We start from the raw sequence: 27426 nt of genomic DNA, 5'->3' as shown, positions 1-27426 counted from the left end.
TTAAAAGCTCAGAAATTACACATACAAAAAACTATGTTAAAAGAATATTATCCAGGTAGCAAAATCAAGCACTCAAATGTATGCATTATGATACAGTGTTTAATTTAATGATTTTGTACCATTTTTCCACAGGACTTCTGCCTCATTCAATACACAAGATGGCACTGCTCTGCGGATAAATGAGGGTTGTGTAGTTGAAAGACAATATTGTCTGTAGGACTCCCTCTTCATTTGTTGCAGGAATTGACAGTATGTAATGAATGAGGCAGAGGATTGTAGAAAGAAAAAGGATATTATGATTAAAGTGGTTGAATGCTGCCCTGGAAAATTGGATTCTATCCCTGCCTCTGCAACAGAATTTCTATGTGATGCTAGTCAAGCCATTTAAACCAAACTTTTCACAGGTAGCCACTAACTGAGTTCTCCTTATTTTCTGGGTGTCTCATTTGAGACCCTTGGAGGCTGATTTGCAGAAGAACTCACATCTGCAGTTGATGTCTTGGGAGCTGTGCTTTGAACATATAAAATGCTATATACTTCAAAATAATCTGAAAAAATCAGATCCTAGTAGTCTCAAATTCTGTATCCAAAATTAATGGATACTTTTGACCTTAATCTCTCTGTGCCTCGTTCCTCACCTGTAAAATGGGGATAACAATACCCCCTTATCTCACAGGGGTGTTGTGAAAATAAATTCATCAATGTTTGTGAAGCACCAATGTACCACAGTGATGAGCGCAAAAGAAAGGGTCATGAGGCCATCAATAATTCTGTCTTCAGAGGAGGATTTCAATAGAGTGCAGTAAAAAAGGCACGAACCACACATTGAACAACAAGGTTAAAAAAATAATGAATAGTCGATCATTAAGCAAGCAATGTCTATTCTGTCCACTGAATGAGGCAGGGTCCTGTGGAAAAAACAGTCATGTGATCATAAAAGTAAAGACTGTATCATAATGCATATTGTATCAGGGGACTGAATTAAAATTGCACTGGCACAGACTGTGAAATTTTTTAACTTTTGAGCACTTGAATTAGCAAACTTCATAATCTTCTTGTAATGTAGTTATGTGTGTGTATGATACGCACACATGCATATTTAAAACTGGAGCTAAAATTCTTTTGTCTAAATAAGAACATAAATTTATATGAAAAACCGTATGACTAATAATTTAATATATGCTTAAATAATTACTACGCAGAACATATCCATTAAAAAAAATATCAAGACTGATAACATTTATGAAAGATTAAAACAACTCTCACATTAATAGTTCAAGTAAAAACAATTGCTCACAAATTCTAGAGTGAACCATTTCACACACTAGTAAGTTACAGTAAGCAATTTGGTCTACCTGGCCAAGTTCTTCATTGAGATTGGATGTACGAGCCATGGAGGCAGTGTCTGTAGGTTCATAGTGCATGTCTATATCCTGAAGAAAGATATAAGTAGTTAAAAGCTAGTTTTCCATAATTTTTTTGAAGATAAATTACTTAGCTTCTTTACTGTTATTTGTTACTTATATATGTAGGTGTGGCAGAATTCAGGTTTTTTATAATTTCAACGGATATCAGTGTTTATTTTTAAGCATTTTCCCCTACTTTTATCGATTTAAATCCTCAATTGTGGGAAATGTTGGGGAGTGTTAAACAATGGGGGAGGTAGACAATATTTATTTAATGACAATAGATGTTAAGACTCAAAAGGTTAAAGCTTTATAAACATTAAATTACGAATTGTCAACATATATCAAAACAGATAAATCCCTAGATAAAACTCTAATAAGTTCTCATGCGGCATTTTTCTTTGCTGATCTGTAAATTATTATTATTGATGGAAATATTTTTGTCACCTAGTATGTATACAGTGAAATTGAAGTTTACTGACATTTAAATATTTAAACCTTCCAAGCCTATAACTATAGTATCTGACCAAGGACAGATGTACTGAACCTGACTATAAATTATCTAATTTTATGTCACCTATTTCAACTGAAAAACCTGCAAATACAATCAGATCGGTATAAAGAGTCTTCTGAAATAGAAATATGTTTTCAGCTTTTAAACTAATTTAATGACTTATACTAGACGAGGGGTCGGCAACCTTTCAGAAGTGGTGTGCCAAGTCTTCATTTATTCACTCTAATTTAAGGTTCCCCGTGCCAGTAATACATTTTAACATTTTTAGAAGGTCTCTTTCTATAAGTTTATAATATATTAACTAAATTATTGCTATATGTAAAGTAAATAAGGTTTTTAAAATATTTAAAAAGCTTCATTTAACATTAAATTAAAATGCAGAGCCCCCCAGACCGGAGGCCAGGACCAAGCAGTGTGAGTGCCACTGAAAATCAGCTCGCGTGCCGCCTTTGGCACATGTGCCATAGGTTGCCTACCCCGTACTAGACTTTAGAGACAGGTTTTATTCAGATGATTTCAGTGATCAATATATGGGATAGTAACTGTATCAATATATCTAAAATGGGTACCACTGAAAATTTTAAAAATTACCATATTAGAGTATCAACTTTTCCGCTATATTTCTTAGATAATAGAATGTATAACACAGCAAGGCATTTACACATTGTACTAAGGTAAATATTCCCTGAGAAAAGATATACTGAAATGGAGTTTAGGATGAGAGTACATACCAGAAACTTAGGTAAAATATATTACAGGGATGTTATAATTATTAAAACAAAAACAAAACATTAATAACTAAAAAATCAGAGTGAAATTTAAACTTACAAAAATTGAAACATTAAAATATGGAAACGCGCTGCTAAGACTCCTAAATAATCTTAATTGTCCTGTACTGATTATGTGAAAAAGCCTTATGGTTATGTTTAAGGCATTTTAATGTTTGTAGTCTCATATTAGACTCAATTGATTTTTAAAGACACAGATTCTTGCTCTCTTTTGTTCCTCTCATGGTGTCACCACAATGGACTCATCCTTAACTCTGCCCTAACTAGGAATTTCCAAACTGTAACCTGTTTGGATTTCTTGTGTGTGCACTGGTCAACACCTTAACCATTTTGCTTAAATGTTTTAATCCCTTTCTTCAATCTGTCAGTTTTTGTCTTTCAGAGTTTTAGATATTTAAGGCGGCCACTGCATTTTGTCCTCTTTCCTTGTTGCACAATGCTTGTAACATTTTGGCACTAACATAAAATGAATCAACAGATATATAATAGTTGATGAATTACAAAAAAGTTTGTTGTTTTTTAATTTACATGCAAATCTCAAACATGCAATTGTACATACACATTAGATACATACACACGTGCAAACATACATTTATTTTACACATCAAATCTCATACACACACAGATATTTATTTTTACATATTTGATTAAGGAAAAAGATCATGCAATTTGTGTGCCCACAGCTGGAATTTTTCTTTCAGTTCTGGGCACCTTATTTTCAAAAAGACTCAAACTAAACAGAGGTCAGTGAAGAGAAACAAAATCAAGGGGCTGAATTTAAATAAATAAAAGAGCAAAAGTCTATAGCTTGTTTAAGAGATTATTAAAAGGGGGCATAATGGTCTCTTCATATCTGGAGGTAAGCACCAGAAGGGAGATAATTTATTCAGGGTAGAACCAGAATGCATAATCAGAAGAAAGTGAATCAAATTAAGAGAACAAAATTTAGGCTGAATATTAGAAAAATGTCTTGAAAGAGATCTATTAGACCATGGAACAGTTTTTTCAGGGGGCCTAATCAAAGTCCTATTGTCTGGAACATTTAAAAACTGGAAAGAATAAAACACTGGAAATGTGATGCAGAAAAAAATCCTGAGTTTACAAGGAAGCACTAAATGATCAAATACATTTCAGGTTTCTATGGTACTGTGATTAATACTGCATGCTTTAAAATGCAGATTGACTTATGTTCAACAAAAAAAATTAAAGAAAAATTGAGAGAAAGATTTATATTATAGAAATGAACTGCCTATCATGATTCACAAACAGATAATAGTATCTGGTTTTAGAAATCCGTGTAAGCCACAATAAATGTCATATTTACCCAATTTATGAAATATGCCTGGATAAATTTAACAACTTCTAGTGTAACCAACAAACTGATTGGAATGAGATTATTGAAGAGAATAATAAAGGTCAAGAAATTCAGTCCAAAATTGTTAGCTCCACCATCTGTTAAAATAAAAGAAAGCACTTGTAAAATTAAAGTGTTTGGGTTAGGCAATCAACAGGTAACATTTTCACAGCCACATTTGTTGGCTTTTGTAATATACAGATAGAAGTTCTTTAGGTATTTTGAGACATTACTATGGTAATAACACTTTGTAATCCATATTGTAAGGCTGTAAATTACATGGAAGATATGGTCTCAGTTGTGATCAAATGCAGTTTTAATATACAGAATAATTTTTCTCCAACTTTAAAGAGCAAAAAATCAGGTAATCTGCTTGTTGTATGTGCTTTGTAGGGAAGATCAAACCAGTTTGAATCAAGTAAGAACCAACTGAACCTTTAGTTTACTCTAAATATGAAGTTTCTAAATTTGAGATTTTTTTTTAAAAAGTGAAAATTGTGGGAGAGGAAAGAACACATCTTAATTCCTCCTCTACACATCCTCACTCCTCCAGCAGTTAAAGGTAAAGCAGCAAGATACTATAAGAAACGGTATCTTCATGGTTTTAGAAGGCACAGATGCATGATTTTACTGGATATTTCACAAAGAAGCATGTTTACATGACATTTCAAAGCTGATTCCTAAATCAAACAGGTTTGGATAGGCTTCCATAAACACACTTCTGGATACAAAGTCCAAACTTTGACTTGCATCCACCAGCAGTTCATTATCTATTTACATTATTAAAAATCAACATGCCCAACCCCTTCTGCAGTATAATTTGCTTATTTCATATATGCGCACAAAGTATAGAATAACAGTGTGAAATGTAACTAAGGGCTTGTCTTCACTACAGGGTAAGTTGACCTAAGTTATGCTGAATAACGCAGCTGGAGTTGACATAGCTTAGGTCAACTTAGCCCAGTGTCTTCATTGCACTGCATTGACAGGAGATGCTCTCCAGTCTACTCCCCTTACCCTTCTCGGAGAGCTGGAGTACCAGGGTGAACCAGAGAACACTCTGCCATCTTCATTAGATCCACGAAATCGATCTCTGTTGAATCAATCTCCCTGTAGTGAAGACCAGCCTTAACAGTTTTACACTACTTTTCCATTTAAACAGTTCCAATGATTAGCTATATTTAGACAAATACTAGAAATGAACTTTTAAAATTAATTTTCCAGAAGAGTTTTTACAGATACTTGACATCACTTTTTATTCACCCATTTATAATCATGCTCACCACTATGTCAGAGCTCCACAGCAGTGATCAGTCTCTTTGAATGCAAAAAAATTATTAACCTGTCTTTAACAGGCTGATGATGCAGTGTAGCTGCAGTAGCACAGGTAGCAGAGACACGGCTGTGCTGTACAGCACACAAACCAACCTGAAAATGGTTGGTACATACTTGGCACAGCTCAGTCATGCCCCTGCTGCCACTGCCCATGCTATCACGGCTATGCTACTATTTAAACGTGCACTAGCTCTTACTGAGCTACCTTGAGTATGTGTACTATAAGACTTGAGGACCTCCATCTTTCTCAGAAGCAGCTGATACAAGTACTGTGCCAGAGGCAAGATGAGTGTAAAATAGCTCAAATCTCTTCAGAAACGAAGAGGAACTCTTCTTAGCCACCTATGTTGCAGTACAGTTGCCATGTCCTGAAAATTCATAGAATCCTCAAAAGTAGAGGAAGAAGCAGTGAGCAGAAGAATCCAAAGTAGTATGAAGTGATGGCACAGACACTATAATCTGTTCTTGTTTCTCCGTTCTTCCTCCTCAATTTCTGGGAAGTTCTCAAGAGAGTATTCCATTAATCAGCTAGATATTCTAGGGTGTTATGGAGATGGAAATCTGGATTCTATTTCAGTTCTAATGTTCATTCTTTGCAAAAATCACCCTTTTACATAATCAGGGTCATGTGGCACTTTGGAGCTGTATGTTCCAGCCTACAAAAAGCTGACCATTCTAGCATACTATACCTCGACATCCAAAGAAGTAGTTTTGAATCAGGAAACACAGAGCAAGAAAGTAACAGCAACTAAAAAGGAAGAAGATACTATTCACCTTTCCAGGATGTTTTATGAGTGGATAAGATTCACAGATCTGAGATCCAAAATCATGATATTGATCTTGTAACTTGTCTTTGGAGCCAGTGGAAGGGCTGTTTTGAGCAACTCTGTCAAAAACATCCATACTGGGGAATGCATGAGACTATACTGGTCACAGGCCTTTGAACATTAGCTCAATGCTTGCTTGCTCACTTAAAACATACCTCGCTTAAAATCAACAAAGTCTTTATTGATCAGAACAAGGGCTGCCTGGATCCAGATCACTTTCTGTAATATGAAGGCACGCGTTCTGGGATTTGGAGAACTGCTTATGTACATATCAGCTTAAAAACATTGAGCAGTTTGTTCTCTTCTTCAATACAACAGAGAAGGGAATCAAGGTTTTCTATAAACCCAAACTCATCCTAAACATGAATAAATGGCTTGTTACTGAGTTAAAACTTAAGAGCTTGGCTTCAATTTACGATCCCACAGTTTCTTTATGGGCAAAGACAAACCTTAAGTGCTATACTTTGATTTCAGATCTAAGGACTTTGGATTCAAAGTCAGGTGCTTCAAAAGAAGAGGGGAAAGAATAGGATGTCAACTAGCTAGGATGAATTGAAGTCTTGCTGCCGTGATTTCCTTGCTGGGATCAGCCATGCTAGATGCCTACTAAAGGAGAGTCTGGAGCACATATGACTGAGCATCTGCACACCACAGTGCATCACAAAGGCTTCCTTTAGATCTAGTTCCCTTGTTGACATCAGCTATCCTGACTAGTTGCTCATGGAACTGAAGGCTCAAAGGCTATCAGTACCTCATGCATGCTGCTAGGCCAGCTGTCCACTGAAATGTGTTATAGGGCTTCATATAGACCTATCTCTTTCCTCTCTCCTCTAACAGCAGCCTGTTAAAGATCATGCTCCCTACATGATTGAGACAAACAACTGAAGGCTGAGATACAATCAGGCCCTCATATGGAAAGGTCTGACGTAGCATAAAGCCACAACTTTACTTACTGGGGGAAGGGCACAAGGAAAGTAAATGTTACGGGTCAGGACGAGGTCAGCATAAGGGAGAAGGGGCAGAGAAGATTTAAAGTTGCTTCTTAACAGACCCTTGAAAGATGGTAGAGGTAAAAATATCAACTTCCGTTCCTGGAGTGAATTCACCATTCACTGAACTTAGCAAGAGGCTCAAATGGCCAATAAACACTTTACACCAGCTTTGATATATCTAGTGTCAATATATAAGGTAAATAAAGATGGATATTATAATAAAATCAATATGTAAATATATAAGATGAATGTTTTACTGTCCTATTTTTCAATTATGGAACTTATGCAAGTATCATTTGGACAACAAAATATGTAATACAATTATTTTAGTGCTTACAGTTTAGATTGAGATACCAGTCCCTTTGGCCATGCCTTCGATTCCATATAGCTGAACCAATAGAACAGATTAAAGACATGGCCATAAGAATGCAGAACAAAATCAAGATCTGAATATTTGTAATTCGTTCCACATTGGACAGTTTAAGAGGCGGGCTTGTTGAATTCTGTGAAACACAAGAAAATTGTAAACATTAAGTATAAAATGAGGTACGTGTAGTTCTCCAATATTTTCATACTATCTTGTTGTGTCTTTTTCTACACATTTCTCTGAAGAAATGCACTGCATAATATTGGTATAAATTGCATAGTATGTATCCTGAGCATTATATCTGATCTTAGAGAACAATGAAATCCACTTCAAAATACTGATCTTTACAAACTGGAAAATGAATAAATGATAATGCATCACTAAACTGAATGCATTCATTTATTTTGACAACTACAGATCTCTTGTGATATTCAAAATGATACCAGAAAAAAACCCTCATATTTTGGGGGTTTGATATTCCTCTCCCCACTCTTAACTTTCAAATGAATTAATTTCACACTGTGTTCATAAAAGTATTCTTCCTCCTATGCTGTGAGGAAGGCATGAATAAGACAGTTTTCAAAACAGCCAGAAAATCATACAAAGGTTATCAAGCAAACTACAGTGATCTAGACTGATAAGAATAAGGACATGCCTGCAACTGGAAAAAACATTTTTCCAAGATAAATGCTTGGTAACTTTCTACGTAACCAACAGAAGAAATACATATTGATTTTACTCAATCTAACTCACAAAAAGAGCAGCTTTGCTACAAATACACTATATTTTAACTATTACCTTAAAGCCAACATTAAAATAGACAGATCTTCTGGTCTCTTTAATTTAAAACATTTTTTAAGACAAAGAGTAAAGATGGCTTTTGTGTAACAATAATAGTATAAAAACCTAATAAAATAGAGAATTTATAAAATATCCACATTTAAATGACAAACCTGCATGAGTTTTGTATCATGTCCAGTATAGACAACTATTCCATGAACCCACTGGGTATTTCTTAGTTGAGCGCCTCGTAAAAGAATTTGATCAGGTCCCAGTGGAACAGTACTGGAAGGAAGCAATTTTATATTTTATCAGTATAAAATACAGTAACTCCTCACTTAAGCTTGGTTGAGGTGGAGGAATCAGAGTGTGGAATATTTCCAGGGAATGCCTTACTGCTAAATGATGAACTAGCAATTGGCTGAGCCCTCAATGGTTAACTCTCACACTCTACAAGGCAGCAGGAATGGAGGGAGGGGAGACAGCATCGCAGACAGAGACACACACTGTGTGTGTGAGAGAGAGATGCGCATTTCCCCTTTAAGAACACTGCCTTGTTAATTAGACCAGCTTGCTGAGACCAGCTGCTGCCAGCAAGCTCCCTCAGTCCTGAGCCCTGTCATGTGTTCCCACCCCGCTCTATGGAAGATGGGGTAAGCAGGGTGCAGGAGTGGGCAGAGGGGGACACCCTGACATTAGCCCCCCTCCTCTGCTCCTTTCCCCGCATAAGTAGTAGTCTTGGGGAGCAGCTCCAAGGCAGAGGGCAGGAGCAGCACATGGCAGTGGGGGGAGGGACAACTGCAATTGCTAGCCTGCTGTGCAGCTGCTGCACATGGAACTTAGGGGACCAGGGAGCTGATGGGGGGCTGCTGGTCCACCCTGGTTCCAAGCCCCCACCAGCTAGCTGCAATGGGCTGCTCTTCCTGCAAGTAGTGGACAAAGCAGGCAGCTGAAAACCAAGTTAGAAGGGAGCATTGCACAACTTTAACCAAACATGTTCCCTAACTGATCAGCATGTTCCTTAATTGATCAGCAAAGTAACCACGAAACTACGTTAACCGGGACGACTTTAAGTGAGGAGTTACTGTAACTCATCACTTTACGAGGAATAAAAGTAAGCAGCAGTCAGTAGTCATCACAATGTATGAGCTATATTTTCAAAAAACTAGTCATTTTCAGTGCCTCCCTTGAAACACATTAAAACGACCTGATTCAGACTGCAGGTACTCAACACTAACTGAAAAAAATCAGATCTCTGTTAAGCATCTCAGGGTGAGCACTGCAAAACGTAGGGATTTACAAAATCACTAGTCATTTCTTCAAATATGTCACTAAATATAGGACTATGAAACGGACATTTTGAAAGTAACACTTAATAAGGTACATTTTTCTTCATTTTGTATAATATCACGAGGAACATCTTCAGGGAGGGAGTCATGTGTATTTGTAAACTGAAATTCATCCACTCTTAAGAATTTCATTTTTCAAATTAACTCTTAAATGATTCCAATCATTTTCTTGGGACGATCACATTTTAGGCCATTCCACCACCAGCATATCAAATAAACAAATAACCTTTATATACATGATCCTATTTAAAATTTAAAGTAACCTGATTTTTTTTTAATTTTTTGTATGTTCTTTACTTAGGGATAGCAAAACAAACGGTCATTATCTGTATCAATTAAAGTACGTACTTCAATTCAATAGCATTCTTCATAAAGCAGCACTTTGTACATTAGAAACATACAGATTTTTTAGTTTCTCTTGTTAATTTATATTTGAGACCATTTGAATTTAGTTTGGAGTTCTCAGCCTTTTTTGTTTCTGAGGCAGTCCAACATGCTATAAAAACTCCATGGCCCACCTGTGCCACTATAACTGTTTTTCTACATACAAAAGCCAGGGCTGGTATTAGTGGGTAGCAGGCAGGGCAATTGCTAGGGCCCAACGCTACAGGGGACCCTGCAAAGCTAAGTTGCTCAGGCTTTGGCTTCAGCCCCAGATGGCGGGGCTTGGCACCATGGGCTTCAGCCCTTCCGGCTGGGTTTCAGCTTTCTGCCCTGGACCCCAGTGAGTCCAACGCCAGCCCTGCTTAGCAGACCCCCTGAAACCTACTCGCCACTCTCCAGGGGGCCCCAGGCCCCTGGTTGAGACCTGCTGATTTAGATGACTGATAATGACATATACTGTAGCTCAGGCTCTGAGTAAAACAGAAAATTTGTTACCTGCTTATTTTTTTATGGGACTAACATCTCCCCCAATCTCTCCACCTTTCCTTTTGCAAACACTAGATGCAATTCAGACTTGTCAATGAGGTGGCTCCCTAACTTCAGATGAGTACCTCCACAGCTGTATGGAATCAGCAAATTAGTAGTAGAGTATAAATAAACTTGTTAATGACAGTGCCTTAGTACTCTGGTTTATATATGATTCATAGACCCTGTAAAAACTATTGTAGAGATATTCCAATAATTTATCTTGGGTGGGGAAGATTGAGGATGAGGTCAACCTCAGTAAGGGAATCAGCAAGTAACAAATTTTCCGTTGTGGATCCTGCCCTCTCCTCTTCCCCAGTCTGAAATGTTTGAAATGTAGAGAGAGCAAGTAAGGAAAGAGAAGATAGAGAAGTATGTACCCCTTTCCCTAAAATTAAGGGTAATAAGAGTAATTTACTTTGGAACCTCCCCTTGGAGCATATTCATGATAAAGAATATTTCTTCTAGGAAATGGATGGTCAAGCTGTAGTGCTTCTTAAAATATAGTGTTTATAAATGAGCAGGGGCAGCTTTGTAGTCGCTAACACATTTCCTGCATGTTGAGCATGTTTCCTGATCCCTTCTGGAACTGCTTTTTTTCCCCCTTGATTAAAAAAAAAAAATCAGTGCTATAGCTCTTGTTCCACACAGCTTTGGAGCATTTGGACACTTTCAAGCCCAGGCACTCGGTTGAAAGAAAGTGAATGAGGACACTTTTTTCTTGAATGATTGGTCTCATCAAGGTAAAGTTTAACTGCTCTTCTCATACCTATCATGTGCCATGCTTTGTCTGTTAAATGTTGAGATCCTGCTGACCCTTTCCTCACGGAAGATACAGTTAGACTCATATTTTCCAAGAGCAGAAATTTTGGAGACTTTTCTTGCCAGCGTCACTACCAGCAGGAAGCATGTCTTTATGCAAAGGAAAGATATGAAATTATACGTCACATGTTCAAATGGATGGGGCATGAGAACTTGTAGCACTGCGCACAGATCCGAGAAAAGAAATATACACCTAGCTATTGATTTGGATGGATAGGCTGCCCTAGGCAACTTCAGCGTTATAGCTGCTCTACCAGAGACTTGGATAAGCCTGTGTGTATAGTACTGTTTACTGCAGAAATATGAACTGTGATGGTGGGGAATCCATTCCCTTTACATTTTGGCAGCCCAAATGTTTCCTGCATCCTTAGAAGATGGTAGCTTTGTTCATGATTTTGGGGTCCAGACTACAAAAGGAGGATTTTTTTTCACCACAAGATTCCTACTGCCACCAAATGAAGGGCTTGACTTGAATATGAAGATATGTTTCTGCCAGATCTACCAATGTTAGCAGAGCTGCTGAAAAGACTGAATGCTGTTATGAAAGTTAAAGTCTCTATCCTGTATTCTGTCGTCTTCATTAATCAGTTAAGCCTTAAGAGGTTTAAGACTACAAGGACTCTTCATCTTTTTCTTACTATGAAGAATATGGAACAGAATCCGAATCATCTTCTATAAACAGATTCTATTGCTTTTAGATGTAGGAGGTGCAAGATTTCCATCAGGATGATTGTGTACTTACCTGAATGAAATACATTCAGAAGTAGGACATCCTGCCTCTTAGATCTATTTCTGGACAGAGGCAGACTCTTTTGCAATCATACTGTTTGGACTGCAAGACCGATTTGGAGTTATTCTCTGTGCTGTTTTCCTCAACTGTTTCAGACCCTGGTCTTACCTATAGGATAAGAGTAGTCCCTTCTCTCTCTCTCTCTCTCTCTCTTTCTCTCTCATACTTTTATTCTGCATATGAATGAAGGAAACTTCTGTCTTTGTACGATGACTTGTCCTTCTTGAACTTGGACTGAAGAGCAAACTGATTTGTATGTGTTAAATATTACTTCATTAAGCTTCACCTTGAACATGACAATTTTGAGCCACAAATGATTTGCTATGAATAGTTATCAATTGTTGAGGTCTTAAGTCAAAGTTGGGGTCTGAACACTAAATTAGTAGCCAAACCTCTCACTGGCAGCCTCATGGGGTCCATGAATTCATCCACTATCATTGTAGTAGCAAAGGATATTCCCTTAAGTATTGTACTGAATTTGACTGGTTTCTGGGGGTTAAGATTTTTTAGGTCTCTGCAACGGGACACAGTGGCTCTAGCAAAGCACATTGTTTTCATTGGGACTGTAAGGCTGCTGAAGAAGCTTTGAAGTCACTTCTACCTGGAACATCTACATTCCTGTCTAGAGGATTATTTAAGATGAAATCCATTCCCATTAACCTGTCTTTTTGCCAGAGCTGAAACTACTGTATTGATACTTGGGAGGATGAAGGCTGAACCTTTGGCTTCTATGATCCTGTAGAATTTCTGGGCTCAGTGACCAACTCTTTTTCCTTATCAAGCATTTCCTATTCCTAACTAATGTTCTTCAAAGGAGATGAAGCGGGATGGTAAAGTTGTTTTTGTTTTGAATAGCAGGTATTTGCTTGTGATTTTAACTTCCTCATCCTATTTCTCTGGCCAGATTTTAATGGTGGCCACCATCTTACTCCTCATGGTTTCAAACATGTTTGGGGGATGAACTTTGCAGGCGATGCTAGTGGGTTTCCTCCTAAAGCTAGGTTGGAGTTTTTATGAGCCAAAGCCAAGAGCTTTCCCCTTCTTTGAGGGAAGAGTCAAAGCTCATAGAAGTTGAAAAACATCTGCAGGGCTTTTTACCTTCTTTTGCTGGGTCTCCCAAGTCAGGTCACAGGCTTCTTTTCTTTTCTTTTGGGCCTTACCACATTAGGTAATGGCACATCTTATCATCTAATACATAAGTAGAGGGACAAGGTAAGGAAGCATCCCCAGATAGCCCAGATCTTATGATTGGGAAGAAACGAAGGGAGAAAATATATCATGTTCTTTCCAAGTGATTCAGACACCCATTTTTTAGAATCTGGGATGTGTCTCCCTCTATAGACTGGCCTGAGGACAGTTTGGACTTACTCTTGACAAATTTTTGACTGACACAGTATTTTGCCAAATGCCAAGAACTGAACAGGGCTGACTTGCCCTTGTGGAAGTGTCTTCATTGGAGTATTGCTGATTAAAAGAGGATTTAGAGGTCTCAACAAGCCACAGACTTGAGGCCCATCCTGAGGCATAACAAGGGTCCACAGAGTGAAGTTATTGTGGTGGAGCTCCACTTCAGAGGCTACTGAAAGGATTTCCTCGTCAGTTGGAGCATCTCTTAGCTCTTGCCCTTGCCCTCTTTGGCTTGCTCTATCAGAGTGGGGGACAAACAGAAAGAAGGAGCCCATCGGGAGATCCCACTCAGATACTAGAGTCAGTGAAATTTCTGTAAAAGTAGCAAAGAATCCTGTGGCACCTTATAGACTAACAGACGTTTGGAGCATGAGCTTTCATAGGTGAATACCCACTTCGTCAGATGCATGTAATGAAAATTTCCAGGGGCAGGTATATATATGCAAGCAGGCTAGAGATAATAAGGTTAGTTCAATCAGGGAGGATGAGGCCCTGTTCTAGCAGTTGAGGTGGGAAAACCAAGGGAGGAGAAACTGGTTCTGTAGTTGGCAAGCCATTCACAGTCTTTGTTTAATCCTGAGCTGATGGTGTCAAATATGCAGATGAACGGAAGCGCAGCAGTTTCTCTTTGAAGTCTGGTCCTGAAGTTTTTTTGCTGCAGGATGGCCACCTTAAGGTCTGCTATAGTGTGGCCAGGGAGGTTGAAGTGTTCTCCTACAGGTTTTTGTATATTGCCATTCCTAATATCTGATTTGTGTCCATTTATCCTTTTCCGTAGAGACTGTCCAGTTTGGCCGATGTACATAGCAGAGGGGCATTGCTGGCATATGATGGCGTATATTACATTGATGGACGTGCAGGTGAATGAACCGGTGATGGTGTGGCTGATCTGGTTAGGTCCTGTGATGGTGTCGCTGGTGTAGATATGTGGGCAGAGTTGGCATCGAGGTCTGTTGCATGGATTGGTTCCTGAGCTAGAGTTACTATGGTGCAGTGTGCAGTTACTGGTGAGAATATGTTTCAGATTGGCAGGCTGTCCGTGGGCGAGGACTGGCCTGCCACCCAAGGCCTGTGAAAGTGTGGGATCATTGTCCAGGATGGGTTGTAGATCCCTGATGATGCATTATAGGGGTTTTAGCTGGGGACTGTATGTGATGGCCAGTGGAGTCCTGTTGGTTTCTTTCTTGGGTTTGTCTTGCAGTAGGAGACTTCTGGGTACACGTCTGGCTCTGTTGATCTGTTTCCTTATTTCCTCGTGTGGTTATTGTAGTTTTGAGAATGATTGGTGGAGATTTTGTAGGTATTAGTCTCTGTCTGAGGGGTTAGAGCAGATGCGGTTGTACCTCAGCGCTTGACTGTAGACAATGGATCGTGTGATGTGCCCGGGATGGAAGCTGGAGGCATGAAGGTAGGCATAGCGGTCAGTAGGTTTTCGGTATAGGGTGGTGTTAATGTGACCATCACTTATTTGCACCGTGGTGTCTAGGAAGTGGACCTCCTGTGTAGATTGGTCCAGGCTGAGGTTGATGGTGGGGTGGAAGCTGTTGAAATCGTGGTGGAATTTTTCCAGAGTCTCCTTCCCATGGGTCCAGATGATGAAGATGTCATCAATGTAATGTAGGTAGAGAAGGGGTGTGAGTGGACGAGAGCTGAGGAAGCGTTGTTCCAGGTCGCCCATAAAAATATTGGCATATTGTGGGACCATGCGGGTGCCCATAGCGGTGCCACTGATCTGGAGATATATATTGTCATCAAATTTGAAATAGTTGTGTGTGAGAATAAAGGCACAGAGCTCAGCAGCCAGTAGTGCTGTGGCATCATCAGGGATACTGTTCCTGACAGCTTGTATTCCATCTGTGTTTGGGATGTTCATGTAGAGAGCCTCTACATCCATGGTGGCTAGGATGGTGTTTTCTGGAAGGTCACCAATGCATTGTAGTTTTCTCAGGAAATCAGTGGTGTGACGGAGATAGCTGGGAGTGCTGGTGGCATAGGGTCTGAGTAGAGAATCCACATATCCAGAGAGTCCTTCAGTGAGAGTGCCAATGCCCGAGATGATGGGGCATTCAGGATTTCCGGGTTTGTGGATCTTGGGTAATAGATAGAATAACCCTGGTTGGGGCTCTGAGGGTATGTTGATTTGTTCCGGTGTTAGTGTAGAGAATGTCCTGAGTAGATGGTGCAGTTTCTTAGTGTATTCCTGTCATAACCTAGTCCCAGATTTGGACCTTAGCGTCCAAAATATGGGGGTTAGCATGAAAACCTCCAAGCTTAGTTACCAGCTTGGACCTGGCAAAGCTGCCACCACCCAAAAAATTAGAGTGTTTTGGGGCACTCTGGTCCCCCCAAAAACCTTCCCTGGGGACCCCAAGACCCAAATCCCTTGAGTCTCACAACAAAGGGAAATAAACCTTTTCCCTTCCCCCCTCCAGGTGTTCCTGGAGAGATACACAGAAGCAAGCTCCGTGAATCTAAACAGAGGGATTCCACCCTCTCTATTTCCAGTCCTGGAAACAGAAGTACTTCCCTCTTCACCCAGAGGGTATGCAAAATCAGGCTAGTAAATCTAACACACACAGATTTCCCCCTGACTTCTTCCTCCCACCAATTCCCTGGTGAGCACAGACTCAATTCCCTGGAGTCCCCCACTAAAGAAAAACTCCAACAGGTCTTAAAAAGAAAGCTTTATATAAAAAGAAAGAAAAAGTACATAAAAATGGTCTCTCTGTATTAAGGTGACAAATACAGGGTCAATTGCTTAAAAGAAATATAAATAAACAGCCTTATTAAAAAAGAATACAATTTAAAGCACTCCAGCAACTACACACATCTAACTACAAAAAAACCAAACCTATCTTTTTGTACTTACAACTGGGAAACAGAAGATTAGAAAGCAGGAAATAGAAAAATCCTTCCCATAGCCGAGAGGGACAGATACAAGACAAAGGACTCAGACACAAACTTCCCTCTACCCAGATTTGAAAAAGTCTTGTTTCCTGATTAGTCCTCTGGTCAGGTGTTTCAGGTTACTTCTTTCCAGGTGAAAGAGACATTAACCCTTAGCTATCTGTTTATGACAATTCCTCAGTGGGATCTGAGGGAAGTGGCCTGTAGAATTTGTTATTGAAGAGTTGTCTGGAGGCCTCCTTTTGGTAGTCAGACCTGTTCATGATGACAACAGCACCTCCTTTATCAGCCTCTTTGATGATAACGTCAGGGTGGTTTCTGAGGCTGTGGATGGCATTGCGTTCTGCACGACTTAGGTTATGAGGCAAGCGATGTTGTTTTTCCACAATTTCTGCCTGCGCACGTCGGCGGAAGCATTCAATGTACAGGTCCAGACTGTCATTTCGACCCTCAGGAGGAGTCCATGTGGAGTTCTTCTTCTTGTGCTGTTGGTGGGAGGGTACCCGTGTATCAGTGTGCTGTTCAGTGTTGTCATGAAAGTATTCTTTGAGTCGGAGACGGTGAAAGTAGGCTTCCAGATCACTGCAGAACTGTATCATGTTGGTGGGGGTGGCAGGGCAAAAAGAGAGTCCTCGAGATAGGACAGACTTTTCTTCTGAGCGGAGTGTGTAGTTGGATAGATTGACGATATTGCTGGGTGGGTCGTGGGTATCACGGTTGTGGCCCCATGTGGCAGGTAGGAGTTCATGCTTCCAGCTTCCATCCTGGGCACATCACACGATCCATTGTCTACAGTCAAGCGCTGAGGTACAACCGCATCTGCTCTAACCCCTCAGACAGAGACTAATACCTACAAAATCTCCACCAAGCATTCTCAAAACTACAATAACCACACGAGGAAATAAGGAAACAGATCAACAGAGCCAGACGTGTACCCAGAAGCCTCCTACTGCAAGACAAACCCAAGAAAGAAACCAACAGGACTCCACTGGTCATCACATACAGTCCCCAGCTAAAACCCCTATAATGCATCATCAGGGATCTACAACCCATCCTGGACAATGATCCCACACTTTCACAGGCCTTGGGTGGCAGGCCAGTCCTCGCCCACGGACAACCTGCCAACCTGAAACATATTCTCACCAGTAACTGCACACTGCACCATAGTAACTCTAGCTCAGGAACCAATCCATGCAACAAACCTCGATGCCAACTCTGCCCACATATCTACACCAGCGACACCATCACAGGACCTAACCAGATCAGCCACACCATCACCGGTTCATTCACCTGCACGTCCATCAATGTAATATACGCCATCATATGCCAGCAATGCCCCTCTGCTATGTACATCGGCCAAACTGGACAGTCTCTACGGAAAAGGATAAATGGACACAAATCAGATATTAGGAATGGCAATATACAAAAACCTGTAGGAGAACACTTCAACCTCCCTGGCCACACTATAGCAGACCTTAAGGTGGCCATCCTGCAGCAAAAAAACTTCAGGACCAGACTACAAAGAGAAACTGCTGCGCTTCCGTTCATCTGCATATTTGACACCCATCAATTCAGGATTAAACAAAGACTGTGAATGGCTTGCCAACTACAGAACCAGTTTCTCCTCCCTTGGTTTTCCCACCTCAACTGCTAGAACAGGGCCTCATCCTCCCTGATTGAACTAACCTTATTATCTCTAGCCTGCTTGCATATATATACCTGCCCCTGGAAATTTTCACTACATGCATCTGACGAAGTGGGTATTCACCCACGAAAGCTCATGCTTCAAAACGTCTGTTAGTCTATAAGGTGCCACAGGATTCTTTGCTGCTTTTACAGATCCAGACTAACATGGCTACCCCCTCTGATACCTGAAATTTCTGTTTTCTAATGGAGAGGAGAAAATGGGGAGAAACATTTTGATCACTGATGCCTCAAAATCAGCTTAAAAAGCGAGGATTGTAATTGATAATGTGGGAACACCAAACTGTTACTCCAGTTGCCCTATGAGAGGCACAGAATCTGGCACAAAAGGGGCCTGATCAAACCCTTAAAGCTGGTGGACAAATTTGACCTACTTCTAGTATCTGCAGGAAGAAGTATAATGCAAATTTCTTACACCAGGGAAGAGGTCAGGATCCAGAAAAAAATATTTACCTATAATTCTTGTTCTCTGAAGGTACATATTATACTAGAGCCACACTTTCGGGACTATCCTGCTGCACATAAAGCTTGTTCTAAAAAGTCCAAAATTAAATTTTTGAAATATTAAATCGCTTTACCAGCAGATGGCATGCTCCTACATGCTGTTGAGGCATAACAACCAGCAGCACTTTGAACATTCTTTGTTAACCAAATTAAAGAATTTTAATGAAATTTAGAACAAAAATACACTTTTTTCCTAACAGGAAAGAGGATGGCTGTGTGGATCTATTATAATTATTACCTTCAGAGAAGCATTATAGGTAAGTGTTTTGCTCTTCTTTAATGACAAGTACAGTAGAATTATAACAGATCCACACTCTTGCAACTGAAAACTCCAGGAATGCATCTGTAAGAAATTGGTAAATAAAAATGAAATAAACAAAAAATTATTAAAAATTGATTACAGGATCAACCCCCCGACCCCAGACAACTTCTTACATGAAACATATATCACTAAATGTAAACAGGAAAAATATTGTATACAGAGGAATAAAATACCTCTCAAACTTTCAACTACAGAAACAGAGAGAGCCTATAAAATAAGACTTGGGGAATAGAGAACTGGGCTACTCTGAACGTAGAGGTTCATTTTGTCACACTAATAAACCAGACTTGTTTTTATACCACAAAAGACTCCATATAACGTTTTGTAAGCATCAGGTATCTTGAGAACTTTCATTAAGCTACTCTGCAAATCTGTGTATTGAAAGCATACTTAGGCTGTCTATCTTTAGATAAATATCTTATGAGTAACGATGAAAAAATAGGCAGACATTCAGACACAGTTCTCTTGAATACAATTTGACTTAATGTGTTTCTGTCAAATTAAACAAGAATTTAGATGTACATACTAAGGGATTTGGTCCATTCCAGACACAAGCCAAGAGACCTTTTTATATCCAACTTGTAGAATAGAGACTCCCCAACTAAAGCATGAGGGAATGGAAGAGATTAGCAGGATGAGTGATTAAGAGAGATTTCAAAAATCATCTTTGGAATGAATTTATAATTAGCACTGCTTTATATTTATATTATTAGCATCTGAAAGTTGCTTAGTATATGACCTAAAGTTCCTGGCATCACGAGTATATCCTTTGACATTAGAATCTCAGTTGAAAAGGAAGCTTTGTTAGCTGAGGAAGGACTCAGCTATTTGTACCACAGTTCAAGAGATTTAACAGTAAGTTTTAAAATATATTGAAATGTTTTACTCAGATGTTTACGTACCCATGCCCATCTAGTCTGATATTTCCAACAAAATCATAGAGATGTCGATTTGGGCTTTCACATTCAATTCTGCCCAAAAGTATCATCAAACTGTCAATGTCTTTTATATCCGCTGTCAATGGCAAACCCTGTAAACAAAGTTTGTTGTAACACTATATTATAAAAGTATAAAATAATAAGTTAACCTATATAGTATACAATAGACTGTCTGGCATTGCACAGCAGAGGAAGGGAGCTTCCATGTCGGCCTCCATGGAGGGTCCCAACAGAATGGCATTGGGGAGCACAGGCACAGCTCTTGGCCAGTAATATGGTAGCACTAGCCTCTTGAAAGTGATCTGTCTTTCATCCAGAGTCATAACCTCAAACGAACATCCGCCCACACCAGACAGCGGAGGTGGCCCAGTATGGAGGAGAATGCATTCTGTATCTTTCAAAAGGCTGATAGTCAGAAAGAGAACATGATGCAGATCTCTTAAGAGAAATTCTGGGGAAGTCAGGCCGCCACTCATGCGCAGGCCTCCTTCACCCATGCTTTCCCTCTCCAAAAAAAAGCAAGACAAGGCTTAAGAAGTCGCAGTCTGGCTCTACAGCTTGGAATAGATAAGATTTTAAACAATTATCACCATGTCATTAGTTTCTAGAATGAAGTAATATGTACAGTATGCATTGAAAATTTGATTGATACCTTTATATTTAGGAAGCTTTTCTACATACATACAATAGATTATGAAGCTAATGAAATTCAACAAAGACAAATGTAAGGTACTACCTTAGGGAAGAAAACCCAAATGTATAAATACAGAATGGGAGATAACTGGCATGGCAGCAGTACTGCTGAGGAGGATCTGGGAGTTGTGGTAAATCACAACCTCAGCATGGGTTAGCAATACAATGTTGTTGCAAAAATAGCAAATGCAATTTTAGGTTGCATTAACAGAGGCACAGCATGCAAGTCATGGGAGGTGACAGTACCACTCTACTCAGCACTGGTTAGACCTCAGCTGGATTACTGTGTCTAATTTTAACCACCAATGTATAGAAAAGATGTAGATTAACTGAAAAGGATCCAGAGGTGAGTGACAAAGATGATCAAAAGGATGGAATGCAAGCCATAAGAGCAAAGACTGAGGAACTGAGTTAAGTTCATCTAGGCAGGGGATTAGACACTAGATGACCCTTGCAGTCTCATCTAACCTTATGATTCTATTTCTATAAATTTCAAAATCTCATAATTTCATCTCTAGAATACCTCAGCTGCTTACACATAGTATCAACTATCATTTGTATATAGGTGACTCAGCTATCTCTCCACTCTTGCACTCTTTTTTCAATCTCAAATTCAAAGTGACTAAAAGTGAACCTCAGATCTTTTCCTATCAAATTATCTCCATTACCTCCTTTCTTCACTATTGTTAATAACGTCATTCTCCTAATCACACAAATTTACAATCTTTGTGTCATATTATCTAAATTACTCCATCTGACCACATTTCCATATTGGCAACAATTCCCTCCCTCTTTCTCTACAAATCTCTATAAAATCTCAGTAATCTGACCTTACCTTTCTGGCCCTCTAGTCAAAATTCTTGTCTTTGTCTTGATCATTCCCTACATCACTATTGCAATTTCCTCACTATCTGTTCACTCTTATCATGGTCACCTTCAAGGCTCAACTCTGCTCCCCTCTTCTCTCTACCCATTCATTTTGCATCACTAGTGCCTTTGTAGCCTACTACTCACTTTTTGTCTTTATGCTTTTTCCACAATATACTTTAAGCCTGAGGGTGAAATTTTCAAAATTGCCTAAGTGACTTAGAATCCTTAGTCCATATAAAAAGCTATTTAGATACTCAATGAGATTTGGACTTCTGAATGCCCATGTTATTTTTGAAAATAGAACGTAGGACCTAAAAATCTTTAATTTCTGCCCCTTAGGTTCCTAAGTCACTTTTGGGCTTTTGAACATTTTACCCTTTTACTCACTAACAAGTCCACTGTGAACCTCTTTACATTCAACTCCCTCTTTAACATTCACTACTCTGAAATCTGTCACAATTAAGCCTCCTAAAACATGCTTTCGTATATTTCTTAATAAACAGCAGTACATCCTTATACTGAAATAACTATATACAGAAAGCAAATAATCAGATATTTAAAATATCTGTAGCTAATATATTGAAAACATAAATTCTTACCTGTCGAATTTTTAGGTTTGTTTCACCATCTAAATTTGATGTTTCAATGTAGCACATGGCTTGTGGCTCACTTATTTTAGAAAAAATAAAGCAATTATCTTTTAATATATCACAGTAAAAAATATAATATTTTATTAACATGTAAAACCTCTCTGTAATTTCCTAACATAAATTTATATATTACATTTCCTTTAATAAAAGCCTTCAGATAAAAAAGCTACTAGGGACAAATAGTTGTGCAAAATTATTAAGTCATTCACACTTTCAGAAAATGTCTGCCATAAATATATCAAAGTTATGAAGAAAAATGTGTATATAGAATTGGAGTTTTCCAAAAACGTAGAAAGTTTCCTATTCAAGGTTCACATGTGCTCACAAATTTACATTTAACAGCTGATCAGAATATTCCAGATATTCCAAGTTCATTTGCAAAAGGTCTCTTAATATATTTCTTTATAACAGACATGCACAACTAATACACTGCCATTTAGCTCCCATGTCTTGCCTCTTTTTATGTAAACTCTGTTCTCAAAGAATGAGAATACAAGTTAGAGTTTATGCAAGATATTGCAACTGGAGTCGTGCATTTATTCAGACTTATGCTGATAAGTGGTTGACATCATACCACCCCATCATGTATTGTAATTATACCATATCTCCTATGTCAACAGACTTAGGCTCTTAAATATTAACTAATAAACAGTAATAAACATTTGTATACCACTTTTCATTCTTAGTAAGACATTTTCAGATAGAAATTAAGTAAATATTAGTCTCATTTTACAGATGGGGAAACTGAAGTACAGAAACATCAAGTGACTTGCCTAAGGTCACATGGTGAGTAAGCAGCAGAGTCAGGAATCATGGTTCAAGATTTCTGAAATGTTTTACTCAGCTGTCAGTTCCTGGACAGGAGCACAGAATCAATAATTTAGATCTGTGGTAGAAATTTAGCTTTGTTTTTGTAAGGGCCTAGGAAGTTATTAAAAATACTAGAAGTAAATAAATAGGAATTTAATCTCTACAGTGATTTGAAATCTTGTAGGTTTTAATAGAAAATGCTTTTACTCTCCTTTTTTAAAGAATTAAAATGAAATTTCAATATTATTATTAAATAAATACATATAGAAAGTTTAAAACATCTTTTCAATCAATGATGAATAGTAGCCAATGTGTCATTAACTTTATCTTGAGGCAAATATTCTGAATTTTTTTAAATGTATTGATTACTTCTTCGTATTTTGACTATGCTAGCACTAAAATATGACATTTAATGATCACAAATCTCTTATTTTAAGATTGAAGAAATACTTCAATTACTCATTGATTTTTTTCTTGGGCAACTTTTCTAAGAATGTAAATGACAGACTTTCATTTAGACTGTTTTTGTATAGCTGATTCAATAAATGCATGTGTCTAATTCTAGCATTTTTTATTAGTTTAACAGTCAAAAAACAACCACCACATTTATGAAGCACTTTGAAAAGGCTAAAGTAGCAAAGACATTACAAATAAGAGACATGCTAAATTGCAACCATTTTAGTAGAATGCAAAGTAAACAGATTACAGTTAGATCACGGCAGGCTGTTTGATTTGTTAGTGAAAAACAAAACAAGATGCAGCCGCAGTACAAACACTAGTATAAAGCTGAAGTATATCAAAGTAACATGCAATTTGTCACTATACACAAGAATGGAGCTATTTTTCCATCACATGCAGTACAGAATATGCAACATCCAACTTTGTGCAGAGGGTCCTATAAAAATGTATCAAATGTTAATGATTTGTTCTATTATATAATTTATTGAAAACAATGAGTTGTCTACGGTTCAAATGTATTCCCTCTCAACTTGTCTAAAGCACAACACTGCAAAAAGTTATACTATGGTTTCACAGTGACAGTTTGTTTTATGAAAATTTGCTTAATAATTTTGGTGAATATAATACAAAAATATACTAGAGAGGAGTGAAACAAATTTTCAGTATTTGGGAATGCAATCATACATTTATACATTTCAATAACCTATATAAATATCTTTATCAACTAAATCTTTTCTACTTCTATAAAATTCACCTCTGTAATGTGTTTATTTTTAAGACAGTTGATATATCAACATAGTTATGCAGACAAAAATTGAACTACATTTTTCAAATTTGGTACATGAGGACCCACATACACATTTCCTGTGCAACCAGTTTATTCTAACCTTGATGACAGACTGATGAGATCAGCTGGGAGATGCTCCCCATTGGTGACTTTCACTATTTCCCCTACTGCCACCTACATATCCCAGTTTAAAAATGATTAGAACAGAAAAATGCATAACGAGGAAAAATCAAACGGACAAAGAGACAAAAAGACAGTCTGAAATTATTATACAAAACAATACATGTTAATAGACACGTTTGATGACAATTTTTTCAAAATCCATTTAAATCAGGTCAGAGAGCAGAAGACAACAACATATAAATTGCTGCTCAACAAGCTTGCTTTACTTTAAACACAGATTCTAAGTTTCAGAAAAAATTGATAATGAAGTTAAAATAAAATACGAGCACCCTATGTTCTCAAATCACTGCTTATATCAAGGTCCCAAAGAAGTTGTACAGTAGCATTAGAAGTAGTATTCAACTTTTTCTGAAAAGGTAAGAGGACAAGAATCTTTACATGTAGATAAAAAATCCAATTTCATTAGCATCCAATCATAATTCATAAACTTTGATTCTAAGTATTATTGATACCCAAGTATTATAATATCCAAATACACTTAGTACTGTCTATACTTTATATTTGTACAGTGCTCAGCACTGCAGAGCCTTGCCTCTAGGAGCTACCATAATAATAATATATTGCTTGGAAAATAATGATCATTTGACAATATTTTATGTATCTTAATATACAGACTGGATATAAGGCTCAGATTAATACTGTAGTGAGATCAATGTGGTTTTTTTCTGTAACAGATACAGTTGAAGGCAGAGTATCTGTCCTGATGCACTATCTGGCTGACAAGCATGTGGGACACGCTTTTCCTCTTATCATAGTGCGCAACCATGACTCTCCCTCTGGTTTCTGAAGAAATTCAATATACATACATACACAAATAAACTATTCTGACTGCAGGCATTGTGTCATGGTAGAGAAATGCAGGATGAAGGAAAACTTCATGTCAGCCCTTTTCATCCTTGCGGAAAAGAAAGTCACTCTTGAGACTAAAGAAATTCCTCAACTCTCCAGTTTAATACATTCTGTATAAACAGACTACTTCACTGAGTCTCACAAGCAGAAGAATCAATAAGATTTTTTTTAGTCTTATTTTACACACTTTATTTGATTAAATCCTCATCTCTCTATAGCTTCAGCTGAGTGCTTTCATGGCTATGGTAATGATTCAAAAATGAATATCTGCTGACAGAATGAATAACTTTACAACAATTGGTGAAAAATCGCTAACTAACCTGAACTATCAGGACTAAATTAAACTATTTTATCTGTCCTCCAAGCAACACATTTCAAAATGATGTCCCCTCATAAAGGTGTTTAAAACAACAGAAAAAAAAAACGGTGCTGATCCTCTCCTGAATGACCCTAACACCAGAGACTTGGACAGTCAAAATGTTGGGATATGCTTGTCTTGGAGAGACTCACAAACTTTAGAAACGAGTATCCTCATAGCTTCCACACCTCTGGCCTCAGAACAGGGGGAAAATAAACTTTCCCTGTGATCTGATAAAACACTATGGAATCATTAACATGAACAACCAAGCCATACAAATCCAAATATTCCCTTGTAGTCTGTGGATCTGGTACAGGGGACTGAAAGCATGGCAAAGAAACATGATTCAGAATTGTTAAGAATTGGCTTAAGATGAAGAAAATGGGTCTATACTTGGATGGCTTCATCTTTGGACAATCAAATCAAAGATATTTGGATTTAGAAACCAGTCTCCTGGAGAAATCATTTGATCAATTACACTGTCTGGCAAGATTTCCCCCTTCCCCTTTCTCAGGCTCTGTGATTTGCACAGGTGTTTCCCAATAATTTAGAAGCAGACGTGTTTGGACCACAGATGCCAATCTAAAATCCATATTGCCTGTTGATCAACAACGCAATAGTCAAGATGTCAAGCCCCACCATCAAATCATTGAATTCTGAAATCTCAGCAGCAGTCAAGGATGTAAATATGTAAAGGATATGCTTCTTTTGTCCATTTTCTGTTTGCTGGAGCCTTTGTGACGCAAGTCTATTCCAAATTTGTCAGTTCAGTCACAAAAAGATACGAGTCCTTCCACTGTATCAGGGATAAAACTTCCCAAAGTAATCAAGAACTCTGAGTCAAATTCTCCAAAAACTGCTATTCCTTGCTCGAGAACCAACCACATTTTAGCAACCTAAAATAGAGCCTGGCCCATAGAACCATGTTAACATAAAATGTCACAATCTACTTGAGAGTGATCTGGCACACACACATGAAGTTCGGGATCTGATCCCTGATCTCTGTCACTCATTCTGGAAAGAGAATAGTTTCCTGATATCGAAATGCATCTCCAAATGAATGAATTTAAGAAGGAAGCACAGAAGGCGCTCTTTTTCAAACACATATACCATACCCATTCCCCATCCATACCAGCCCATAAAATCAAAGAGCTGTAAAGCAGTTCTCTGATAGCTCTCACATTGTCCTACACCAAGTGGAGTTAGGATACAGGACAGAATTAACCCCCCTGAGTGCGAGTGGAGGGGAAAGACTGGAGCCCCACACAGCTTATCAGATAGCTGCTGCCGCAGAAGATGCCATGAATGAGGAAAATTCAGGGTGCTGCTGTAGCGTGTCTGGTGAAGACGCTCTCTGGCAATGGGAGAGAGCTGTCTCATCAGCATAATAAATGCACCTCCATGAGAGCAACTCTCCTGCCAACATAGCATTGCCCAAACCAGCACTTCAGTCAGTTTAACTTATGTTGCTTGTGGGGAGGAGAGCGCATATTCACCTGAGTAACATAAGTTATACAGATGTGAGTGGTAGTGTAGACCAAGCCTCACATGACTGTGCCATCTCCCCTTCTTTTCAGACTTAGCATATAGGTCCTATAATGACTGGGACTATCAAGACATCTTCTGGTCTCTCTCTCTCTTCATGTCTGTCATTACTCCTAAACAAAACAAGAGAGTAGAGAACTCCTCTACTGCTACACTCTTGTGATAATGCAGAGAGGACACACTGTTTGTGTATGAAAGGGGCTTTCA

The 27426-nt window shown here is 38.4% G+C and overlaps 2 protein-coding genes across 6 annotated transcripts in view; one reads left to right on the top strand and one right to left on the bottom strand.

Moving 5' to 3' along the window:
* Positions 1–27426, top strand: part of LOC127048267 (uncharacterized) — a 426185-nt gene that overhangs the window by 69344 nt on the left and 329415 nt on the right. The gene's annotated exons all lie outside the window — the stretch shown is intronic.
* Positions 1–27426, bottom strand: part of ATP8A1 (ATPase phospholipid transporting 8A1) — a 267561-nt gene that overhangs the window by 174758 nt on the left and 65377 nt on the right. For 3 of the 5 annotated variants that reach the window (XM_050947405.1, XM_050947406.1, XM_050947408.1), the window contains 6 exons: positions 22178–22247; positions 19980–20107; positions 8537–8648; positions 7554–7719; positions 4033–4160; positions 1356–1433 (listed from right to left, as the gene is read on the bottom strand). In XM_050947405.1, coding sequence (XP_050803362.1) covers positions 1356–1433; positions 4033–4160; positions 7554–7719; positions 8537–8648; positions 19980–20107; positions 22178–22247 — 682 coding nt within the window. The other 2 variants (XM_050947404.1, XM_050947407.1) reach the window with 2 other exon arrangements.

This window comes from Gopherus flavomarginatus, chromosome 3 (genome assembly GCF_025201925.1).
Source record: "Gopherus flavomarginatus isolate rGopFla2 chromosome 3, rGopFla2.mat.asm, whole genome shotgun sequence".
NCBI classification, from domain to species: domain Eukaryota; kingdom Metazoa; phylum Chordata; order Testudines; family Testudinidae; genus Gopherus; species Gopherus flavomarginatus.
The sequence above is the reverse complement of the archived record's forward strand: the minus strand, read 5'-3'. Positions and strand labels throughout refer to the sequence as shown.